Source organism: Zootermopsis nevadensis, unplaced genomic scaffold (genome assembly GCF_977971745.1).
Source record: "Zootermopsis nevadensis isolate Lab colony 2312 unplaced genomic scaffold, Znev_1.0 Znev_ptg000028l, whole genome shotgun sequence".
Lineage (NCBI taxonomy): Eukaryota > Metazoa > Arthropoda > Insecta > Blattodea > Termopsidae > Zootermopsis > Zootermopsis nevadensis.
Window position 1 is genome coordinate 20,252,500 of NW_028259160.1, and position 23,476 is coordinate 20,275,975.

The window sequence follows — 23,476 nt, forward strand, 5'->3', positions numbered from 1 at the left end:
CTGATATTTCAAGTTTCATTTGAAATCTCATCATTTCCTTTCCAGTGATTATTTCACATCTTCATCTATGAAGCATCCAATCGAACCCTACCGTTGTCCGTGTTTACATTAAACCCTTTCGCTAAAAATTATTTTCTCACCACTTTCCTGAAATAATACAATTCAAGGTACAAATTTTGAAAAATTGAGTAGGATTTGAGGTTCTCTTGGCGGTGAGTCTGAAGACAGCCAAACTTAATATGAAAAATTGTCAAAATAATTTTAAAAATTGTACATTATTTTATAATGTTTACAAGCACGTTTGGACAAATTTTTGTAAAATATTGACAAATTGACCCATTCTATAATACACTGCTGTGGCTTGACACTGAGTTATAAGTCTAAATGCAGCACTCATCAAAGTTTAAAAACTATTACTTCGTACGCAACGAAGTTTTTCATATCTACGGTCGAACATCGCAGCAACAGGGTTAACGTGTCACTAGTCAAATTTTGCATAATATCCTTCCTTCAGACTGCATCTCTTCTTGTACACTTTCAATGCTCTGTACAAACTTCACCGCATTTTTGCTCCGTATGTACAAACAGGCAATAATATAAACAAAACTGAAATTTCACAACTCCAAATGATATCCGTTAGTGTGGTACAACCCTCTGTTAATGACTCTGTACATGCAAGAAAGGCTTCCAACTTCGTACAAAACACTTATTACATTCGTTATCTTGCAATTCTATTGTCTTCTTTGTCAGTCCCTCACGACTGACATTGACATTTATTAAGTCTGTTTGTTACAGTTTACAGTAAAGAACATGACTAACTGGTCTTTTGTCCAACTTCTGTATAAGTTTATATTCATCTTAACATTCTTTTCACATTCTCTGTTTCATTGAAACTATACCACCAACTCATCTTTGCTGTTCCCTAATTTGTGAATTATTCCATTTTCTTTACAACTGCTTAAATACAGCCTAAATTTCTGCAGATATCTAATATATACATTGTGGGGTTTTCCACGACTAGCTGGCTGACTGACCACTCAGTTAACCATCCATTATTTTCTGTTGCCAATTAATACGTCACCAGAAGACAGCCATCTTTGTACTCTCCACCGTGAAAACCTCAAATCCCTCAATACATCAATAGCATAATAAATTGCAATAAACTCCGAAGCTTCAGAACACATGAGACAGTTTAAAATTTTTGTGTATTTTTTTGAGATGATGTGAAATGTATGGTGATATTGGCACCGTTGTGGACAAAACTGTAATATTTTGTTTGACATTTTAACCCTGATTTCTTTTTACAAATAATAATTTAAATAGACATAAAAAGTAAAATTACCAGAATACTATGTTTAGGAATGATAATATTTATGATTTCAAACAATGTCTCTATTACATGTATAAGAAACAGCAGAATAATCAAATTGTCAGTAATAAAAAAAAGATCGATCCCTACCAAAGCACCATGCCCTCTTATGAAAAAAATATTTTACTAAAATTTAAATGTAACACAGTAACAATCTGTCCCCATTTGAGAAAAAACTCGTTCATCTGAACAAACTTCAAGAAGTGTGTTTCAGAACACGCTAACCCTTGTAAGATTTGAGGTTTTCACAGCGGTGAGTATGAAGATTTCTGTCTCCTAGGTTGTTGCGCCGTGTAGTCTGGTCGATGCTAACCAACGTTTCAGAGGTCATACTGCGATTCATCGCCCTGATGACGGAGGCAGTATGAACTCCGAAACGTTGGTTAACATCGAAAAGATTACATAGCGCAACCCAGAAGACATAAATCTTCATGCTAACCCTTCTGAAGCTACATGAAATATACACAAGAGTAAACTGGCAACACAAGTAGCGTTTCAGAATTCAAATATACAGCTGTTCTTTTTCCTTTCAAACAATTTGTTAAACATTCACTAGATGTAGTCAGGGTATCATTTAAGTGACCTACGAGATCAAAATATTTTGATGACAACACTTTTAGTGTCACAGTTTAATGATCACAATAACATCAACAACAACGCAAAAGTGATGATATCTTTCAATCCCTTACAGAAAATGCTGACCACATTTCAATGTTCCCTATGTGATATAAATTTGGCTGTGTAAAACCCCAAGTCCTCCGACTCACCACAAACAGTTGCCTGAATTGTGCTTGAACCACGTAAGACACACTTTGCAACGTCACTCTGTCTGTGCGCTCAATCAGTTTCCCCATCCCTAACGTCAGCTCGTCATTTGAACTGCAACTGGTCGGAAAGGCAAGGTGAGCTCACGTGCAACTGACGTACCATACAATTTTGAATAAATTTAATAACTGACAGTTTAACATTACCACAGTATTAATTAAAACTGATTTTTATTAATAAATATTATGTCATGTACAGTTCACTTCAATTTTCATTTTCCATCTGGCAACACCTTACTTTTCCCAACATACTACAAACGTCGAAGCAACAAGATAAGCAAAAGAGCAATTTACAATGTGCATGGAGCGTAAAATCATGATTAGGAACAAAACATTTACCATAACTGCCATTAATTCCCCTAGTACACAAAATAGCGCAGAGTAAAGCGACTGATGTAGGGTTTGATGTTTTCACGGCGGTGAGTCCGAAGATTTCTGTCTACTGGGTTGTTGCGCTGTGTAGTATGGTAGAAGAAACATTGGTGGGCATCTATCAGACTACATGGCGCAACAACCCAGTAGACAGAAATCTTCAAAGTGATTGATGATGACGACATGTCAATTTCAGACTAAGTTGAAAACACTTCATGAAATTACCTACAGCGACAGTGATGACAAAACTGATAACAATCAAGCAAAAATGGCATGAAATAATGAATAAAGTGGCTCCAGTAGTCAGTGGGTGGTGTGATGTAAAATGTGCTTATTTATTAGTTGACCACATAAAATTTCATTTAAACACTTTCCATAATCACATAAATGTTAGATCAGTCTAGTTTGCATTGTAATAGTATGACTGCATGAATGATTGTTCGACACTTCCTAATATCAATCATTCAATAAAAATGCATTGCTCTTTATAAAAACAAAGAGTCTTAGGTTCTTAATTTTTGCTATATCAAAATCTCACTGTAATCAGTATAATTTGAAAGTCCTCAAAAATTTATCATACCGAGATATCACCGTACTAGCATTCACGACAAAATGACCCTATTAATAAGTTGAGATAAATAATTAATAAATTAAAATTATGAATTTACTGACAGCACCAAGATAAACGCCAGACTACACACACACATGTGCAAGTCCACATATACTTACATTTGAGTATACACGTCTATATACAAACTATACATACATGCATATATACACACACGTACACGCACATGCACACACGCAAACACCTAGGGAGCTAAAACATGCCTTCAGCAGTTTTTAACCAGAAAGAGCCCCACACATATGAACACACATGCATGTGTATGTGCACATCTGCATGTGCGCACACACATACATATACACACACCCACACACTCTATGGCATTTAACATTTTAATTCCCTCATCTCCAAATGTCCCATGTTACGACGGCACGGTGTGCACTCAGGATGCGAAGGCAGAAGACCTCCAGATGAGAAGAGTAGCTGTGAATAAGCTGAATAAGTAGTCGTGGACAGCCGACAAGGAGTGGTCTCCCAGCTTGGGGGTTAAGCGTAACGACCCTTCACCGTAAAAACTTATTTTAAAACAAAATGACTAAAGGCGCCTCAAACCTGGACTGATTCTTTGGCGTGACCCAAGCAATGTGAAAAGGACATGAGATTTGGCACGTGGAATATTAGGAGTATCAATCAAATCAGTAGCGGGGGATTTAGAGAAGTACAACCCAGATGTAATGAGAGTACAAGAGATTAGGCGGGAAGGGGAGGGGCACCAAATAGCAGAAACTGATATATTTTTCTATGAAAAAGGGAATGCTATTCACCACTTAGGGACAGGGATTTTTTTTGTACATAACAGGATTATTTCAGCAGTTAAAAGAGTACAGTTTGTTAGTGACAGGATGTCGGCGTAACTCTAAAGGGTCATTGGTATGATATCATCGAGGACAAAGATGATGAAACAAAGGATAACTTTTACGAGGAACTAAACAGGTATATGACCAGTTCCTAGGTACTACATGAAAATTTTGCTACGAGATTTCAATGCAAACGTAAGGAGGGAGGACTTTTTAAACCGACTACTGGTAAGTCTACATGACATTAGAGTAGTAAATTTTGCAACTTTGAAAAAACCTAATTGTCAAAAGCACGACAATCCGTCACCGTTGACATTCATAAACACACTTGGACTTCTGCTGACGGTGTCAAACATTAATCAGGTAATGTTTTGATTCACAAAAGACAACACGAAGGTTCATTCGATGTCAGATCCTTTGTAGGAGCTGACCGTGATACCGACCATTACTTGATACAGGCAAAATTAAGTCAGAGACTTTCAGTAAGTAAACAAGCAAGGCAAAAATTTGATTTAGAAAGATCTGATTCGAAGAAACTCAGTGATGTAGGAAGGAACCTTTTTTGGTTCCAGTTCATAAGAAGGGTGATGAAACTAACTATCAAATTTATCAAAGAATCTCCCTCTTACCATCTGCCTACAAAATTTTATACAACATTCTTCTGGCAAGACTGACTCCATATGCCAATACGATTTTTGAGGATCATCGAAATAGATCTAAAAGCAAACATTTTCTATATTCGCCAGATGCCAGAGAAAAAGTGGGAGTACAATGGGTAATCCATCAACTATTATAGACTTCAAGAAAGCTTATGACTCAATCAAAAGAGAAGCTCCTTACACCTAAAATTAGGTGTAACTGAGAAGCTAGGCAGGCTAATTCAAATGTGTTTAAGTGAAAACTCTAGCAAAATTCATGGAGGTAAATATTTATCTAATACACTTCCTATTCAGAATTGCCTGAAACAGGGAGATGCACTATCGCTGCCACTTTTAAATTTTTCCTTAGAATATGTCATCAGGAATGTTCAAGAAAATCAGGGTGGTTTGGAATTGAATGGGACACATCAGCTGTTGGTCTATGCTGATGATATTAATCTGTTGGGCGATAATATAAATACTATAAGAGCCAACGCAGAAACACGCTTACGGGCTAATAGGGATGTTAGTCTAGAAATAAATGCAGAAAAGATAAAGTACATGATCATGTCACGGCATCAGAATTCATGACACAACCAGAATATAAGGATAGGTAATGAGTCTTTCAAAAATGTGACAAAATTTATGTACTTGGGGACGACACTAACAAGTCAGAGTGACATTTATGACGAAAATAACAGCAGATTAAATTCACGGAATGATTGCTGTCATTCAGCCAAAATCTTTTGTTCTCTCTTTCTTACACACGCGCACGCACATACATGAAAAAAAAAATACACACACATACATATATAAATGTATTTTTGCCAGTTGTGATGCATGGGTGCAAAACTTGGTCTCTCACTTTGAGGGAGGAAAATAGATTGAGGGTATTAAGAACAAAGTGTTGAGGATGATATTTGGATGTAAAATGGAGGGAGACAGATCACGGAAAAAATGCACAATGATGAGCTTCATGGCCTGTACTCCTCACCTGATATTGTTATGGTGATTAAATCGAGGAGGATGAGGTGTGTGAGACATGCAGCATGCACTGGGGTCGGGAGGGACGTTCACAAGTTGTTGGTCGGGAGGCCTGAATGGAGGAGAGCACTGGGAAGACCTAGGCGAAGGTGGAAGGATAACATTAAGATGAACCTTAGGGAGACAGGAATTGATGGAGCGAACTAGATGCAGCTGGCTTAGGATAGAGTCTGGTGGCAGCATTTTGTGAATATGGTGATGAACCTCTGGGTTCAATAAAGAAAGTGGTCTAATCTTTAACAAGCCAAATACACATTAAAATTTTCAAAGAATTTCCTGCGCCATAGAGTGAGTGAGTGTCTCTAAATATCAATTATTTCTTCTCGAGGCCATGCAATACCTTGCATGACTTGATGGTGGCTTCTCAACATACAGATCTGGGTTCAGTGTTGGGTGACTTTAAGTGAGATTCATTTTTCTCAAAGCACTACCATCATTCCAAAATTGCTCCACACCCCATGCTTTCTGCGACAGCAAGCAGTGCATTTTCACACCTGTGATCCTAAGTTACGAGCTCTACGTATCACCTGGCTTTCAGGTGGTCTTCTTCCATTTTCTCTTTCTTTTCTTTCGGGTCATAAGCCTGTTCCCTCCAGAGTGTGAATCTTGTCATTTTTTATGCAGTGTTGTAGAAATTCCTTCCATTTTTCACAATTCCATCGAGTGCCTTTCACGACAGGCGGTTCTTTCACTAACTCTTCCCAATATTCAAGCATTCTCTCATTTCTTGCATCCTGTACTGATGCCTCATATCTTTGCTTCTCCCGCTACCTTTCATAATATATTCATTTAAGATGTTTCCAGTTTTAGTTGGTTTTGTGGTATCTACTCTTGTTTTAGTTATTTAGGCCAGAATGAGCCAAGTAACAATTTTACGCATCCTTAATTTGGTATAAATAAAAAAACGACAGCATCTTTACCACTTAACCCGAAGTAACAACATGTCTGAACTACTGGAACCAAGAAATGGTTAACTGATAACCACTTCTCAATTCAAATATCTCACAGAGAATAAAGGAAATATAATTTTTAGTAATCCTACAGTGAGTTCTGTATTCCAAGTCATATGGAATATATATATATTGGAATTGCACCGATTTTGAACTTGAACTCTCTTAGCCAAGATTTCCGCTCCTCTTTAAAGTAAAGTAAGCATACATCTCAGCACATTAGACTAGACGCTACATGTCACTTACACTCAGATATGCATACAACATTCAAATGAGGAACCACATGGAAAAGTGACTGTACTGGTACAGTCTGCTCACATGGTTCTTGATTACGTCATTCAACTGAAATTGACTGACATCCCTAGCTGTAACAGAATAATATTGCTAACTTACAACAGAAATTGTTTTAAATATACACATAACACAGAAATATAGTTTAAAATTATATGCTTATTGAAGGCAACTATTCATATACTTCATTTTCAAGATTCTTGAACTGGTGTCTAATATTTTACATGGCCATTCAAGGACATGTCACACACACATTAAATTAGATTTTATATCTTTTATATCTTGAATTATTTATATCTTAAATTAGATGTAGAATCGTTATCATATGTATTACAACATGCAAATTACATCATTTCCATTAACGTGAAACTAAAATGTATCGTTTTCTCGAAATCTTTTATGAACAAACAAGGAATTTTCTTTAATATAAAAATTTACAATTATTTTTGTAGTATTCTAATTGATTAATTGATGAATAATATTGTAGTCACTCTGAAGTATGTAGCAGTTAACCACTGTTTAAATACAAATCATGATTAGGAAACCACAGAAGAACTAGAAAATGAGAGTATATATGAATATGCAATCTCCAATTTTAATGATATAAAAGTCTGTTGTGTAACCTAACTTCTTGGCACTAAATATGGACAGACCTTTATATATTAAATTACAATTTTTAATCGTTTAATATGACCAGTAGTCCCTTTAGCGGGTACTAATACTCACCACTGCCAAATAATATTCAGCAAACTAAACAATTTTAAGCAGACAATATTTCTGTAATTTAGGGTCACAAGTAAGGCATTTCAGAAACAAAGAAAGATAACTTGGAGGTAGATTTTGAATGTGTATGTGTTAGTGATGTGCGAACTGCTCGAAATTTCGAGTCGATTTAAAAAAAAACTCGGCTCGAACGAATGAAAATTTTCAAAAAAATCGAGTTTCGACTATTATTTCGTCATTTCCAATATCGCGCCTAGGATCCATTCTCTTCACAATCGATACAGCAATCGACTTTCAGCTCGTAGTGTTATCGATAGCGCATAGTGAGCATCGATCTCTCACTCTACATGTATTTTGGTTGGATATATGCGCGCATGGGAGATGTGACCACCGATAAGGCGGGACTGTTGTCTTTGGTGTATCGGCTCATAACGTTAACCGACGATAACCAATATCAGCCGAACTCGTGCTTACGGTTGGTCATCTCTAAAATCAAACTCTTTATGCAAAACAAAAATGTATGTAATCAAAAACAATTAACCACTTTGAAGAAATAAAAATCCAAACGCCTGAAAACTAGAACAGGACTATTTATCGCTGCTAACGAGCACTAAAAGTGAGGCACTGTTTGAAATCCACTTATTAATGAAATACATTGCACATATAAGTTTTTTTACTGTTGCACAGTTCATGCAAATTTTCCATCCTTAAATGTTATGTGAAGTGTTTGTGCCATTTTTACTTTTAAGGAAGTTGAGAACTGTTATGTCTGCTACTAGCAATTATTATTAGTTCCTTTGCAGTGGAACAAGCTTAGTAATATGTGAATAACTATATTTCAATAATATTTTTACCCCATTAAGTAACAAAATAAAAAATGTCTAAAAATTCAGTGACTGAAAAAAAACTCAAAAAGGTGCACTTGTGAGGAACTCTTTTTACTTCAACATCAAACAGTAATGCACAGTGCAATATCCGCAAACTTTCGCTCAAAATACGTACTGGAAGCACAACATTGATTCGACATTTGGCCTAGCATCCACATCAGAATAGAGAATACTGGAAGCAGAAAGAAATTACCAGTAAAAAGGGGACAACTAAAGAAACTTCAAAACAGCTGACTGTAGACAGTGGCTTTGTGAAAGCAGTGAAAATGAGTCCTGAACCTCGAGCGAAAGCAATTACTTCGGCTATTGGAAAAATGACGGTACTGGATCATCAGCCGTATTCAGCGGTGGTAGATAGCAGATTCCAACAGTTCCTGCATACAATGGAACCTAGATATCAAGTACCTTCAAGAACTGTATTCTCTAGAAGTGTTATACTTGAAACGTATTCCAATCTGCAAGTCAGAAATCAAACAAAATTTAACCGAAGACTTAGATTCCGCTTCATCACTATAACTGACCACAGATAATTGTACATCCCGAGCAGAAGACAGCTATATTTCTGTTACGTGTGATTTTTTAATGGAATGATCCAGTCTCGCCAATTCATAATTTCCTGGACAGCACACAGGATCTGCGGTATATAAAAAACTGAAAACTGATTTAGAGGAATGGAATTTAGAAGCGTATACAATACCAATGCACGTTGTTACTGATAACGCCAGAAGCATGGTATCGGCAATCTCTGCGACACAACAGATTTCTATCCCTTGTCTTGCCCACACAATGCAACTGATACAAAAAAATTGACACCAGACTTCAGCGAACTGAGCCAAAAACGAAGATGAATTGTTCGACGTCATGGTCTTGGTGTTCAGGTACGAGAAAGACTCGGTCGTAAGCAAGAGAATAAAACCTGAACACAATCTCATTCAGGATGTTAATACTCGATGGAGCTGCGAGTATCACACGTTTAGTAGACTTGACGAACAGAGTGAACCGGTTTCTGCCGAGTTAGCAGAGAGTGGCAAGGTGGAATGTTTTAATCAAGCTGAATGGCAGACAGTAATTGAAATGGCCAACATTTTACAACCTATAGACCTAGCACGCATAGAATTAAGTGGAGAACCATGGTAATTCCTCTAATAATCTGCATACAAACACTGCTGGAGAATTTCATAAAATCAAAGCTAATTTTTCCAATTACCGGAAAATGAAACCAAACGCTCTAGCGATGTTTATGGATCATAGATTTAAAGCCACGCTGTTGTCAGAAGATGAGGTCAAGTTAGCAATAAATGTAACTGAGAAAGAAATCAATGAACATAATCCTGATCCAGTCACAAGAGGAAAAAGTACAAGATAGCTCTGAACCATAACGTATATCTAGTGAAGTGTACTCTTTGGCGTCGAACAAAATAGGCCTAATAAAAGGTGATTGAACTCGACTCGAAACTCAAGAATTTTAATACTGTTCGGTTCGAACTCAACTTGACTTAAAAAAAACTCTGTTCGCACATCACTAGTACGTCAAACAAAGGCATGTTCAATAAAGTACAGTAATTATAATCTTGTGTTGTAATGCACGCAGTTTGCTTGCTCGTGACACAGTAGCGACACTGAACACCACCATACACTAGATGCAGCTCTCCGGATGCTGGCTGGATGACTTACGAGATTTGCACTTTGCGTCTGCTTTTCCTGTAGGGTCAATGCTGACTTTACGAGGATTACCCAGAGTCACCAGTGCTGATGCTATTGCCAAACCTGCTACGAAACAAGAAAATGCCAGCACTTCAGTGTTTCCAACATAATTATGAATAGTTTCAAAGAGTCTGTATGTCTGAAAGTCGAGAACAGTAAGATCATGTCAATGGTGGTTATCAACAAGAACATGATGCCTCAATCTTATATTCTAAAGATGAGGTAATATGTTTCTACAAGACTGCAAGGTGTCATAACCAGGGGTGTGGAGTCGGTACTAAAACCTCCGACTCTTCACTCCTTCATTTAAGCTCAATATGTATTAATAAGGTTAAACCTACTAAAATGGTAAATGGCACCATAAGAGATTTCATCACCACCACGTGAATCATCAGCCTACTTTTAGACTTATAACATACATTTAAATATACGTCTAATGGTTATTGCAGAAATCAGTTGATTTGTAAACAGTTTGTATTCTTAAGGTACCGGAGCCAAAGTTACAAAGCATTATTCCCACACCATGTGGCTTAACGCGTCGTTGAATCTCCCTAAGCTTGAGGCCGGCGATGGCTCACACGGTATTGAAATTGTTCCTAATATTTTATATCGAGGTCGGAGTGGGAGTCAGTACATTTTTACCGACTCCACCTAAAATTGCTTCCGACTCCGACTCCACAGCCCTGACCGACCTAAAGTCTCAAAAAGTAAGACAAATCTAAATTAAACAAGGCGCATAACTTCAGATGATTTAGTCAATCTTCAGTATTAATGATACATCATTGTATGACTTGTAAATTATATCCTCCAGGAAGACTAACACTTATCATACCCTCAGAGGAGTTCTGCTGTCTTCTGTTAGATTAGTGTCCTGTTTCACTGTCTCAATACCTTTCTAGAAATGATTATTCTTAAATATGAGGCCTTCTGGATGTGTCTGCTAACCTGAAAATAGTCAATAATTGCTAGATTGCATACCACGGTCATGTTTTCTAAAATCTCTCGCTTGAACCACTGAAAATTTTCTTGCACAGACCTAAGAGAATTATTGTTCCAGTTTAATTTCCTTATTAAAACAATGTTCTCTTACATGTGCAGCGTCACTGTGCATTTGTTTGGGTTACAAATTACATGCCACATAAACTTACTTTCTGATTTTACTATGAACACTTATTTAGTGTAACTCAATTTGGTTTATACAGGATCAATTACTCCAGAAAAGACAGGATAAATTCTGGGTTGTTGCGCCGTGTAGTCGGCAGATGTCCACCAATGTTTCAGAGGTCATGCTACCTCCGTCATCAGGGCCATTCATCGCGATGTCCCTGGTGGACATCTACCAGACTACACGGCGCAACAACCCAGAAGACGGCAATCAAAACCTCAAATCCTACAACAGTCACTATACTAAATACTTAATAATAAGACCTCTTCTATTTTTGGTGTTGAGGTATGACATTACATAAAATCTATGTTAACACACATGATTTCGAAACACTTTGTGGTGTATCTTGACTTTTATTCACACTTGTTAGTGTTCACAAGGTCATTTACATAGCAACAGGATAGCACACTGACCTGATTGTCCTGAAGGCGTAAACACCTCACCACCTGTTGGCAGTCGAACAAGAAGAGAGAGGACAGCAGCTCTGTTCCCACAACACGGTTCAAGAGCAATCGGACTGGGTGAGTCCTGTAACGAGTGCACTTGAACTAATACAGACAAGTATAAAGGCACCACATTCTCTATACATTACAATGATAGAAATTTAACACTATGATAAAGGATTATATTATTTAGTGTTCTGTCTGACGACAGGTCCATATGAACAGGATCCTTCCATCCTTTCCTCGGACTGGGACCTGTTCATATACGTTCTTGGCAGATGATCCAGAAGTGGTTTGCCATTGCCTTCTTCTGTGTGTGAATGGAGTAATTGTTGGGATGCCACGGAGAAACCGGGGAAACTCCGTGTTGCCTAGACCACGGCCTTGCCCAACACAAGTTCTAAATTCGAGCACCGCCGGGAATCGAACCCGAGACCCCAGGATTACATGGCCAGCGTTCTAACCGCTAGACCACCTCATCTTATTATTATTTAGTGTTCTGTCTGACGACAGGTCCATATGAACAGATCCTTCCATCCTTTTCTCGGACTGGGACCTGTTCATATACGTTCTTGGCAGATGATCCAGAAGTGGTTTGCCATTGCCTTCTTCTGTGTGTGAATGGAGTAATTGTTGGGATGCCACGGAGGAAAACTCCGTGTTGCCTAGACCACGGCCTTGCCCGACACAAGTTATAAATTCGGGCACCGCCGGGAATCGAACCCGAGACCCCAGGATTACAACGCCAGCGTTCTAACCGCTAGACCACCTCATTTTATTATTATTTAGTGTTCTGTCTGACGAAAGGTCCATATGAACAGGATCCTTCCATCCTTTTCTCGGACTGGGACCTGTTCATATACGTTCTTGGCAGATGATCCAGAAGTGGTTTGCCATTGCCTTCTTCTGTGTGTGAATGGAGTATTTGTTGGGATGCCACGGAGAAACCGGGGAAGCCCCCGGTGGAAAACTCCGTGTTGCCTAGACCACGGCCTTGCCCAACACAAGTTATAAATTCGGGCACCGCCGGGAATCGAACCCGAGACCCCAGGATTACAAGGCCAGCGTTCTAACCGCTAGACCACCGTGGCTATATGATAAAGGATACATTTGAATAAATTGCTTCTTTGACTACAGCGCTATTTATCAATGTAACACATCATATAACTTGCCCGAAACTCAAGCACACTGTCAAGACATTGTTCAATGACATTCACGATAACCCACACAACTGGAAGGCTCTGCAGCACGCATTTCGAATGGCTTTTATCAATTCAAATTACTAATTATGCCAGTCATATTGCTCCATATATTCTTTCCAAATGATAACATAGATTACGTAGAAAAAGCGCCTGAGATCTGCTGAGCCCTAATATCACATTGTATTAGCTAAACGAAGCGGTTTCTTAAACATAATGGGTAAAAATCATGTATGGGACTGTACCTTACAACTTTTACACCATTGCTGAATATCATTAGTTTCCACTATTCTAGAATTTTAAAACAAAACTAAGTAATGGCTATCACTTGACTCACCTTTTTCCTCTTTCTGAGGGTTGCAGGATTTGTATTTGAACAGAGGTCTGCCTTTTCCCGCAATTCAATCTCCACTAGAACCTGCGAAAATGGTCTACTGGCCATCTGCTCCATCTCCACAAACAACCTCTAAACAATAAAAGTATACTACATTTATTACACATCTTCCATGGAAAGATAAGTAGCGTAATGACTCTGTATCATGTGATGAAAATGATAATTCAATGCACACACCGAAAATAACTGACAGCTCTTAGTTTTTCATTTTTAACTTCTACATTAGACAAATATTCAGCTCTTTACATAACGAGGTGTGTGGGTACGTGAGCACTCTCATGCAACTTTGTACTCAGAATTACTCTGACAATGAAAAGAACCCATCATCAGAAACTAACAATGCATAAGCTGAAAACAGTCATCATGAGAATAAATGTTAATACCAGAATGCAGTCTCTTCTTTACACAACACGTAACTTTTAAATTATGAATCATTGCTTCCACAAGATCAAACAAACGATGTACTTACTTGGCGCCGTCTGTACATGTCATATTTCTGCTTGACCTTCCATAGAATGGCAGCCACGAGAAGCAACAGCAAGAAGCAGCTACAAAAATATAAATGGAATGTAAAATAACTACACAAAGAATCTAGCAAATCTTGTATGCTCATTCAGTCTTATACAACCTGTAGTGCTCATATGAGTTTGAGCACGTCACATGTGCACTGGGCTGCATAAAAGAAAACAACACACCGAATAATATGAATACAAAAAAATATTAGGGGCATGTAAGACTTCAGGTTCTAATGGGTTCAGATGGTGTGTGGATTTGGACTGAAGACCAAGACAGCATGTATTCTGGTATCTATGTTACCGTAAAAGCCTGAATGTTGTTGAAACCTAGGATTTACCAGACAGTATGACCTCTGAAACGTTGGTTAACATCAAACAGACTACACAGCGCTACAACCCAGAAGACAGAAATCTTCATACTCATCGCCCTGATGACGGAGGCAGTATGACCTCTGAAACGTTGATTAACATCGACCAGACTACACAGCGCAACAACCCAGAAGACAGAAATCTTCATACTCATCGCCCTGATGATGGAGGCAGTATGACCTCAGAAACGTTGGTTAACATCGACCAGACTACACAGCGCAACAACCCAGAAGACAGAAATCTTCATACTCGTCGCCCTGATGATGGAAGCAGTATGACCTCTGAAACGTTGGTAAACATCTACCAGACTAGACAGCGCAATAACCCAGAAGACAGAAATCTTCATACTCACCGCTGTGAAAACCTCAAATCTTACGTGTGATATGCATACTGACTAGCTATTCAACTCCTGATTGTACATGAAATAAATGGACATTCATATCAGTGAAATACACAAAGAAAAGATTTGAAACTATACAAACTCAAAATTGTAGTGCATCTTTCCTCTCTTGTTCATAAATATAGGAAAATGAATACTTATTCTGGAATTACTGTAGCACATAAAAATATTTAAATGTTTTCTGTGGGGAGCATCACGGTCCATCTATTCAGGTTTCATACTTTGAAAGGAATGTGAAAGACAGGATGAGAAGGGACAGAGAGGTTAACAAAAAGTCATCTTGGTCCAAGATATACAAAAATCTGATACTGAAATTTTCAGATACATTTGCAAAAAAGTGTAAAGAGACTTTCCTCTTCTTGTGTGTCTGCATGAGACAATCCCACCCCTTACAAAGACACTACTGTGAAATTTAAATTGATATCAGTCAGAGTGGTCAGGGATATTAAACTGTTGCCCACACGCCATTTATTTATGTGGCACCTCAGTAAATACACTATGCTCTCAACTGTCAAGCTATTGAAGGGGAGTGTGGGTTTAGAGGCACGCCAACTTCTAAGGCTATTTGCACCTATAGAAAAATTGAATTTAAATATTACGCCTCAAAACATTGAAAGATTCACCCACCCTATAAGGTACTAAAACACAATAAGATAACTATACGAACAATAACAATTAGAATCACAAGCCAGGCTGTATAAAGGCTTAACTCTGTGACAGATAATATATGAATAAATATTGGGTAGGTGCTGCAGAAAGTAATCTCAGCCCATAAGAATCTGTGTACATTACAAAGCAATAAATTTACTTAAAGCTGATAGTTATTAGCTAGGTCAAGAAATTCCCTGCATTTTCTTACACATTGGTTAATTACTGTGTCCACACACTAATTCGGTGTTCACATGAGTGAATGACGAAAACTGTCAGTAAAAATATGTGTTATCAACCACTCTAAACCATTTTCTTCCCAGATACATGACAAGAGGCCTGTTACTGTATAAAACTTCTCTGGATTAATAAATGAACGCAGGTCCTCAAAACAGGCATGCCATTCACTTGACTGTAATATGCAGTAGCTCTTAAAATAATATACGAAATGACAAAAGCGATATGCAAATTACTAACGTTGAAAAGGTGATGAAGAACTGCTGCAGATTCAGTTTTGGATATTGTGAAAATGAAATCTGTATCCACAGCGGTGGGCGGAAGTCATACACATATACGTAGAACGTTGTGAATGTGACGTTGTCCTCGACTCCAAAGATGTGATCTGCCTTGTTGAAGCGTGTTCGAAACGACGTACAGTTGTGGTTCGTAATGAGTGTCCTTTCTGCGCTGTTGGCTGAAAGGAGAAAAGAAACAGATGAACTCTAAAATATTAACTACAGAGAGAGAGAGAGAGAGAGAGAGACACACACACACACACACACAGATCAATGTCATATAATGTATCAGGCTGACAAAACCACAAAGTCCCTGTGGTTCTCACTTTCTTCAGAAGAACTTACAACAGCCACAGAATATTAAATCTAAATGTTGTAGTTGGTTAGACGTATTAGCTGGAATCGAAAGAATAACAACGGGATCTTTTCAGCAGAAGTCACAGCCTGGTAAAGAAATATGACCAAAATCATTGACATAAATCAAGAAAAGTTATTCATTAGGTGAGTATCTGGCATCTGCGGAATAGTGGTGCAACCACGTAACAAACAATTCCTCGCTGTTCCACCTTGGAGGTCCCCTTTCTCGAGAAATGGAGTAATGCATTTCCGTTGGAAAAATTTCCAATTGATAAACAAAGTATCCAGATTTGCTTACAACACACGAAACTGTAACACTTTTCCCTCTCTTGAAATTTATATCAGCACCAAACTGCGAATGTGCTTTCATATCAATAATCTAGTTTCACCATGAATAAAGATTTTTACGGTAGGGAGGAGATACTTCTCATATAGCGATAACAGGCTATCAAAGACTTCTGACACTGCTTCTCTGTTAAATGTTGTCATCCTATTAATACTTGCTGGTTCTGGCTTTCTCAAAGATAACGTCAAATTAAATTTCACAGAATTTCAAACCAAGTCTTCCTCAGTAAATTTTGTTTATCTGTTAAACTTTTGATCCACTCAAGGTATTCAGTGTAGTAATATGCAAGTCTGTGCAATTCGCTGTGATGACGGTAAAAAAAAGAACATAAAATGTCACTTCAATTCATGTGGCTTAGGATAAGGTCAAGTGTTAAGCCGTTGTGAACATAGTATCAAACCAGTAAGTTTAAACATTTCTTGACACACTAAGCAATTAAGAGGTCTTCAAGAAAGGCTATACTCCATGCAGTTAGCCACACAGTTTCTTACAATTCCCCACAACTCAATACAAGACTGTATGTATAAAAAATCTAATGTAATTACCAGTTTTCATGGTGATATTCATCTTCGCCATGACAGAACATGTGATACTGAAATCGGCATCAACATCAGGTTTTGGGGGGCTGTTCTTAAAGTTTATCTGCGTATAGTGACGATCCTCCTTCTTTGACAGGTTGAATGTGAACTGGTAGTCAATTGTGAGATCATCTGAAATAAATCACAATGCTAAGTAACCGGTAAAGAGCGTGCACCTCAAATGTACCAGTGTGTACAGTATAGTGCCTGTCAGACAACAGGGCCCCCAGTTCCTGATGGACTAACATTTCTGGAACCCTACATGCCCATGGGAGACATTAAGAAGTAGCCCTTCCATCAGACTGTGCAATGTCAAGTTGGTACACTGGCATGCCATAACAGACTTCAATCTCTTGAATGGAGGAGACAAACCACTCTGTGCAAGAAAAATCAAGTGGTTGAAATGTTCTAAGTCCAAAAATGGAACTGATATAAGCATAAAGCTGAGATCATAACTCAGTCATTCAGAACCTCCTTTTATTTTTCCTTATATAACTTTTCTCCATCTTCCACTACATATAATTTCTTACGCCAGACTTCAATGAAACAAAGACACCAATACATCTGTGTAATCTGAAGAACATAGATTAATGTTAATGACTTTTTTTTTAGCTGTGTTGCTAGGTTCAATGACAAAACAAAGGTGAACGCTTTACTTCAATTAAACATTTACATTTACCAGTAGATGAGTTGGTATCACAGTAGATTAGCAATGGTGCAAAGAACACATGCAGCTTCAAGTCAGTACACGTATATTTTCCTTTCTTTTTAATTCAAAGATTGTATTGTCACAAATTACTCTCTAAAACTCTGCAGTCTTATACTGTTCAAACCACACGTCATGGTCGAGTGGTTAGCACTCCTGCTTCGTATTCAGGGAGCCAGGGTAGCTCAGTCAGTACAATGAAAGGGTACGAACTGGAAAACCGGGCCTCGATCCCCAGCAGGGTCAGAGGATTTTTCCTCTAGCCCGTGTCCTGACTACCTCTGGGGCCCACCCAGCCTTGTATCCAAAGTGTACCGAGGACCTCTTCCAGGAGTAAAGCCCGTGATGTTGACCACTCACTCCCATCTGGTGCTGAGGTCAAGAACGAGTAGAAGCTATACCTCCCCCTCCCCCAGGAAAATCCTGGGATAGTACCCAAAATTAGGTCACGACCACTTCCTTCCACATGCTTTCAAATTTATTATTCACTATAAACCTTTCATTTAACACTATATAGTCTGAGTTACTGAAAAAGTTTCGTAAAATAAACTATAAATAAAATAAATATATTATTCAAGTTTATGATTCTGACTTCTGAAAACTTAATCTAAGCCATTTTGATTTTGGTATAGTCAAATGGCCACTTTGCTCAAGGGTATGTTAAGAGTCACTTGACAGATTTTAGTAAATATAAAACTGAGTATAAATTTCCATAATCATAAGTCCAAGTTACCAATCACTACTGTACTTACAGTAGCATGAACCTTTATTAGTTGGGTCACCATAATAGTGGTTATGTGTGTCGCAGCGTTCGCAGTGGTCCCCTGCGATACCCTTCGTGGTGCAGTAACACTTCCCAGTATCCGGATGGCACTCAGAGCCCTGATCATTGCACTCACATGCTGCAACAAAACACTGTACTTACACATTCAACATCTCCTATCAACTACATGTCAAAAATCATTCCCTCTTCAAGTGCATTCCTAAAAGGGCTAATGAAGTCAATCACACGGTTGGATTACATGATTCCTGATTAACTGACAAACTAACAAACCACATACTACGTAACAAACAAACTCCACAGCTCTGAATCCTTCTTTAGAATGAGACAGTCCTTCGCTAAATCTTCACAGAGGACTACAGCTGGACCATACCTTAGCCAGTTCAATCCAGTCTATTTCTCTTGAGATAAATTTCAGTGTTCTCCTCCCATTCATGCTCAGATCTCAGAAGTAGACATTTTTCTTGAAGTTTAAGACCAATATTTCAAATGTATTTCTTATTTCCATTAATTGTGCTATGTCCCACTTGCATTATCCTCCTCGATTTAATTGTCACAGTAATATTATACAAAGAGCACAAATTATGAACTTCGTCATTAAGCAATGTTCTCCACTCTTTGTTACATTCTCTTTCTTTCTTGGTTCTATATTATATTCTATATTACTTCCATGGAGCAAGAGAATGAATTTCACATTCATACATCATAACAGGGAAGAATACAGTTTTGTATATTTTAATCCTTTGGTTCTTATATAGAACATGGGAAGATAAAAGATTCTGTACTAACAAACATATCCTGAACTTAATTAGCTCTTAAACCTCCGCAGCGTTAAACACTCTAGAACACTCAGACCCAAATAATATCTTCCAACCAGCACTGCTCTGCAACATGAAGGCATTGCAGCTATGGTGCAGACCCCACCGTTTGGTTGGTGAAACAAACGTAGCGTAACAGATGAGATGGCATCTAAAATCCGACAAACTGTGCCAATCACCTGTAAGAAACTACACGCGGCACAGAAGCGTATGTACTATGACACAGGACACTCACCACAAAAAACTATCGACTTTTCCTTACACCTACTGAATAGGTACACTGAGAATTATCATTGGATTTCTCAATGTTTCAATTTGTCATTGAGCACATATACACGCAATTCTGACTTAAAAGATAATAGAATGACGCTGAGACTCACAGAATGTCCTTATACATTCTCTGACTTTAGGGATGTACATACACTAAGTAACAAAGAACGTAAACACTAGAAAATGTGCAAAACATAAAATTTAACTTGCTTATATCTATTTATAATGATCTGCTGTTATCGCACACTTTCATATTGTATCCATGTAAGGGGCTAAATACCACCGAGCATCATGTATAGCTAACACAACAAAACCGGGATTTGCAAACCCGTGTTTAAAACATTCAGTGCAAAATATTTGACATAAAACAGTTGTACCATAAAGTTTTGATTGGACAACTCAGCCTGTTGAATATTTTGAACTCTTCTTTGATCTGGATTTGTTGGACCTCATCCTGTACGAAACCACACTGAATGGAAACAAAAAGAAAATGCAGAATATGCCCCCTCCAACTCTAGCTGATATCAAGGCACTGCTTAAGAGTCACGCTAAACATAAGCATGAGTCATCTGTCAGATATTACTGACCACTTCTCAAACATGGGTTTATGTTTTCATGTTCTGGATCTTAAATTTTACACATGCTGAGAGACAATGTAAATTGATATGAAAGAGGATGCCTCCTCCTGTTTCACATACTAATTCAGTAATGAATTTTATATTTATATAATCCACCTGATGATCGAAGGGTCAAAACATGTACTGGGCGACTTTTTACGTAATTCATTTTTATATCTGTTTTGTGCTGACAGTCTTTCATTTCATATCAACTTCAGCCATGATTTAAAATAGCTTTCAAACCACACTACAAAGGTACATATCTTATTATAAAAATTTGTGATTCCTCGTTGTCGTCAATAAATTACGTCATCAACAATGCCGAGTATAAACAAACTCGGCATTGTTGTGGAACACGACAATGCCGAGTACAACACAACAATGCTAAGTTTAGTGTCTTACTCAAGATTTTAAAACGCAACCAACCCCCCCGAAAGGGGGTTGGTTGCTTTTTAAACACTTGATCAAGCTCCCCCGAAAAAGGGGGTTGGTCAAGTATTTTAACCCTCCATTCGGGGGGGGGGGGTTTAGTTTAGTGTCTTACTCAAGATTTTAAAACGCAACCAACCCCCCCGAAAGGGGGTTGGTTGCTTTTTAAATACTTGATCAAGCTCCCCCGAAAAAGGGGGTTGGTCAAGTATTTTAACCCTCCATTCGGGGGGGTTTAGTTTAGTTTCTTACACAAGATTTTAAAAATCAACCAACCCCTTCGGGGGGGTTGGTTGCTTTTTAAACACTTGATTAAGCTCCCCCTAAAGGGGGTTGGTCAAGTGTTTTAACCCTCCATTCGGGGGGGTTTAGTTTAGTTTCTTACACAAGATTTTAAAACGCAACCAACCCCCCTGAAGGGGTTCGTTGCTTTTTAAAAACTTGACCAACCCCTCCGAGGAGCTCCGAAAGTAGCGTTCTGCCCTAGTTATTAATAAAATATCTAAGAAAACATTATACTTACGAATGCATTTTCCACCATTTACTGGGTTCCCATAGTAACCAAGAACACAATGTTCACAGTGTGGGCCCTGAGTGAGGTTGGCACATGGTTGGATGCATAAACTGCTATTGGCTGGGCATGTGCTGTGTCCATTACACTGGCAAGCTAGTGGACAGAGACAGAGAGACAGCATAAAAATACACTACTTCCTGCATCAGCCATGATGGCCTCCCATCTTGAATCCGAGGCCAGAACTGAAACCACATCATCGCCACAAAAACAGAAGAGTAAGCCTCCCCTAAGTGACTGTACAGAAGCCAAAAGACTTTTCAAATGCGAATACAAGGGAGTGCAGACCACCAAATGACAAAAACTGAGCCGGAAAACATACACAAGGCAAGGAACGACATCTTATCTTGCAACAAACAGTGAAAGTGGCCTACACAAGCTACATAAGCCATGTACGCCACATAAAGTGGCTTGCCTAATTTACTTGTACATATGATACGAGGCACGTCCTCAAAGTAAGTTTCCCACTCGTCCCACAGCTAGCAAACCTTATATTGCGCAAAGCGACTGTGCGTACGTGATAGATAAATGACGTAGCATGGCTCATGCACTAACGGCACCTCCCGCGTTCTCACAGTAGCATTGTTGCAGCTGTTGAAGATGGAGGTTCTTATTCCAGCTCCCGCCGACTGTGAAATGCGGTCAGTGATAACGCTAGGCCGCACACGGCTCGACGGACAGCAAGTCTCCTGCAGGAGTTCAGCTCGGAGGTGTTTGATCATTCACCCTACAGCCCGGACCTCGCTCCCAGTGATTTCCATCTTTTCCTACACCTCAAGAAATTCCTGTCCGGTCAGCGTCAGCGTTTTGAGAATGACAGAGAGGCGGAGATGGTTGTCACACAGTGGTTCCAATCCCAGGCGGCAGACTTCTACGACACAGGTATTCAAAAGTTGGTCCCACGGTATGACCAATGTCTCAATTCCGGTGGCGAATATGTTGAAAAATAGCTGGACACTTGCTGTATCTGTTGCAATAAATATTTCCATGAAATTGTGTTTTGTTTCTGTAAACGGCCCCAGGGAAACTTACTTTGAGGACGCGCCTCGTATGATCATTAGACAGAGCAATATTACTCACTGGGACATTCTGTGAAGAACCATTGACCCGCTGCACAGCTGGGTTGGTTTGGACCAGCATTCCCACCGGATAGACACAACCCCAGACCCGTCCCAGAACCATCATCACACCACCCACAGGCCGGGTCATCCCGGCACTCTACGCAGGTCGGATAAAAACTACAAGCAGATTTGCCTGAAACAACAAAGAACACATTTAGTATGGATGGAAACATGAATTTGTAAATGGTTAAAAGTTGTCGATGTTTCGAGGACCATCTCTGTCCTCATTACCAAGGCTAGTCAAAACCGTGCTCAAACTAACCCATTTACATACCTAGCTATAGCTTGTGTATGGATCTGAGTGCGAGCCGATGGGTGGCTAGGGAGCGGAGTCAACCAACTGCTCTGTTTGGGGCTGCCTTTAGATTCGTGGATCTCTATATCGTTTGATTAAGTTGATTACCGGATCCCAAGCCCGACCATGTGTGAAGCCGCCTCCTCCTCCTATGTTAAAGTTTCTGGGGTGAAGATTGATCTCAATAGCCTCTTTTATTATGCAGTCCGCATATCCTGTGGCCTTACGAAAGAAACCAAGGTGTTGTCGAAGTTGATGTTGTGCCCTGTTTCAAACTTATGCTCCACCACCGCAGACTGCTCTGGCTGTCCTAACTGTATATGCCTCTTGTGTTCCATACATCTGGTTTCAATTGATCTGCCCATCTGTCCAATGCAAACTTTTCCGCACTCACATGGCACACAGTATACACATTGCACATGTACTACCTATCAAATTTGTTATTTACAATTTAACATAGCTCATTCACTTTCCAACACTCTCATTCTATTCAGAACACCACTGCAACCAGTTCACCTAATTAAAATGAAGCCTCTAATAAAGTATATATGGGTAAGAATAGTCTGACGAATTTCCTACTCAGAATAATCTAAAACAAAGTAGTACATTACCACTGCCTTTCAACATTACTTTATAATTTGCCACCAGGAAGACCCAAGAAAATAAACTCACTCACTAACTAGCTGTATTGCAGAGAAAATTCTTTGAAAAGTCG

The 23,476-nt window shown here is 38.8% G+C and overlaps 1 protein-coding gene across 5 annotated transcripts in view; it reads right to left on the reverse strand.

The window, feature by feature from the left end:
- Window positions 1-256: 256 nt before the first annotated feature.
- dsd (attractin-like protein dsd) overlaps window positions 257-23,476 on the reverse strand; it is a 64,648-nt gene continuing 41,428 nt past the window's right edge. For 3 of the 5 annotated variants that reach the window (XM_087357818.1, XM_087357816.1, XM_087357821.1), the window contains 9 exons: window positions 22,426-22,599; window positions 21,298-21,441; window positions 18,612-18,761; window positions 17,121-17,285; window positions 15,835-16,051; window positions 13,895-13,973; window positions 13,369-13,497; window positions 11,803-11,917; window positions 257-10,290 (listed from right to left, as the gene is read on the reverse strand). In XM_087357818.1, coding sequence (XP_087213944.1) covers window positions 10,157-10,290; window positions 11,803-11,917; window positions 13,369-13,497; window positions 13,895-13,973; window positions 15,835-16,051; window positions 17,121-17,285; window positions 18,612-18,761; window positions 21,298-21,441; window positions 22,426-22,599 — 1,307 coding nt within the window. In that variant the 3' untranslated portion in view covers window positions 257-10,156. The other 2 variants (XM_087357817.1, XM_087357820.1) reach the window with 2 other exon arrangements.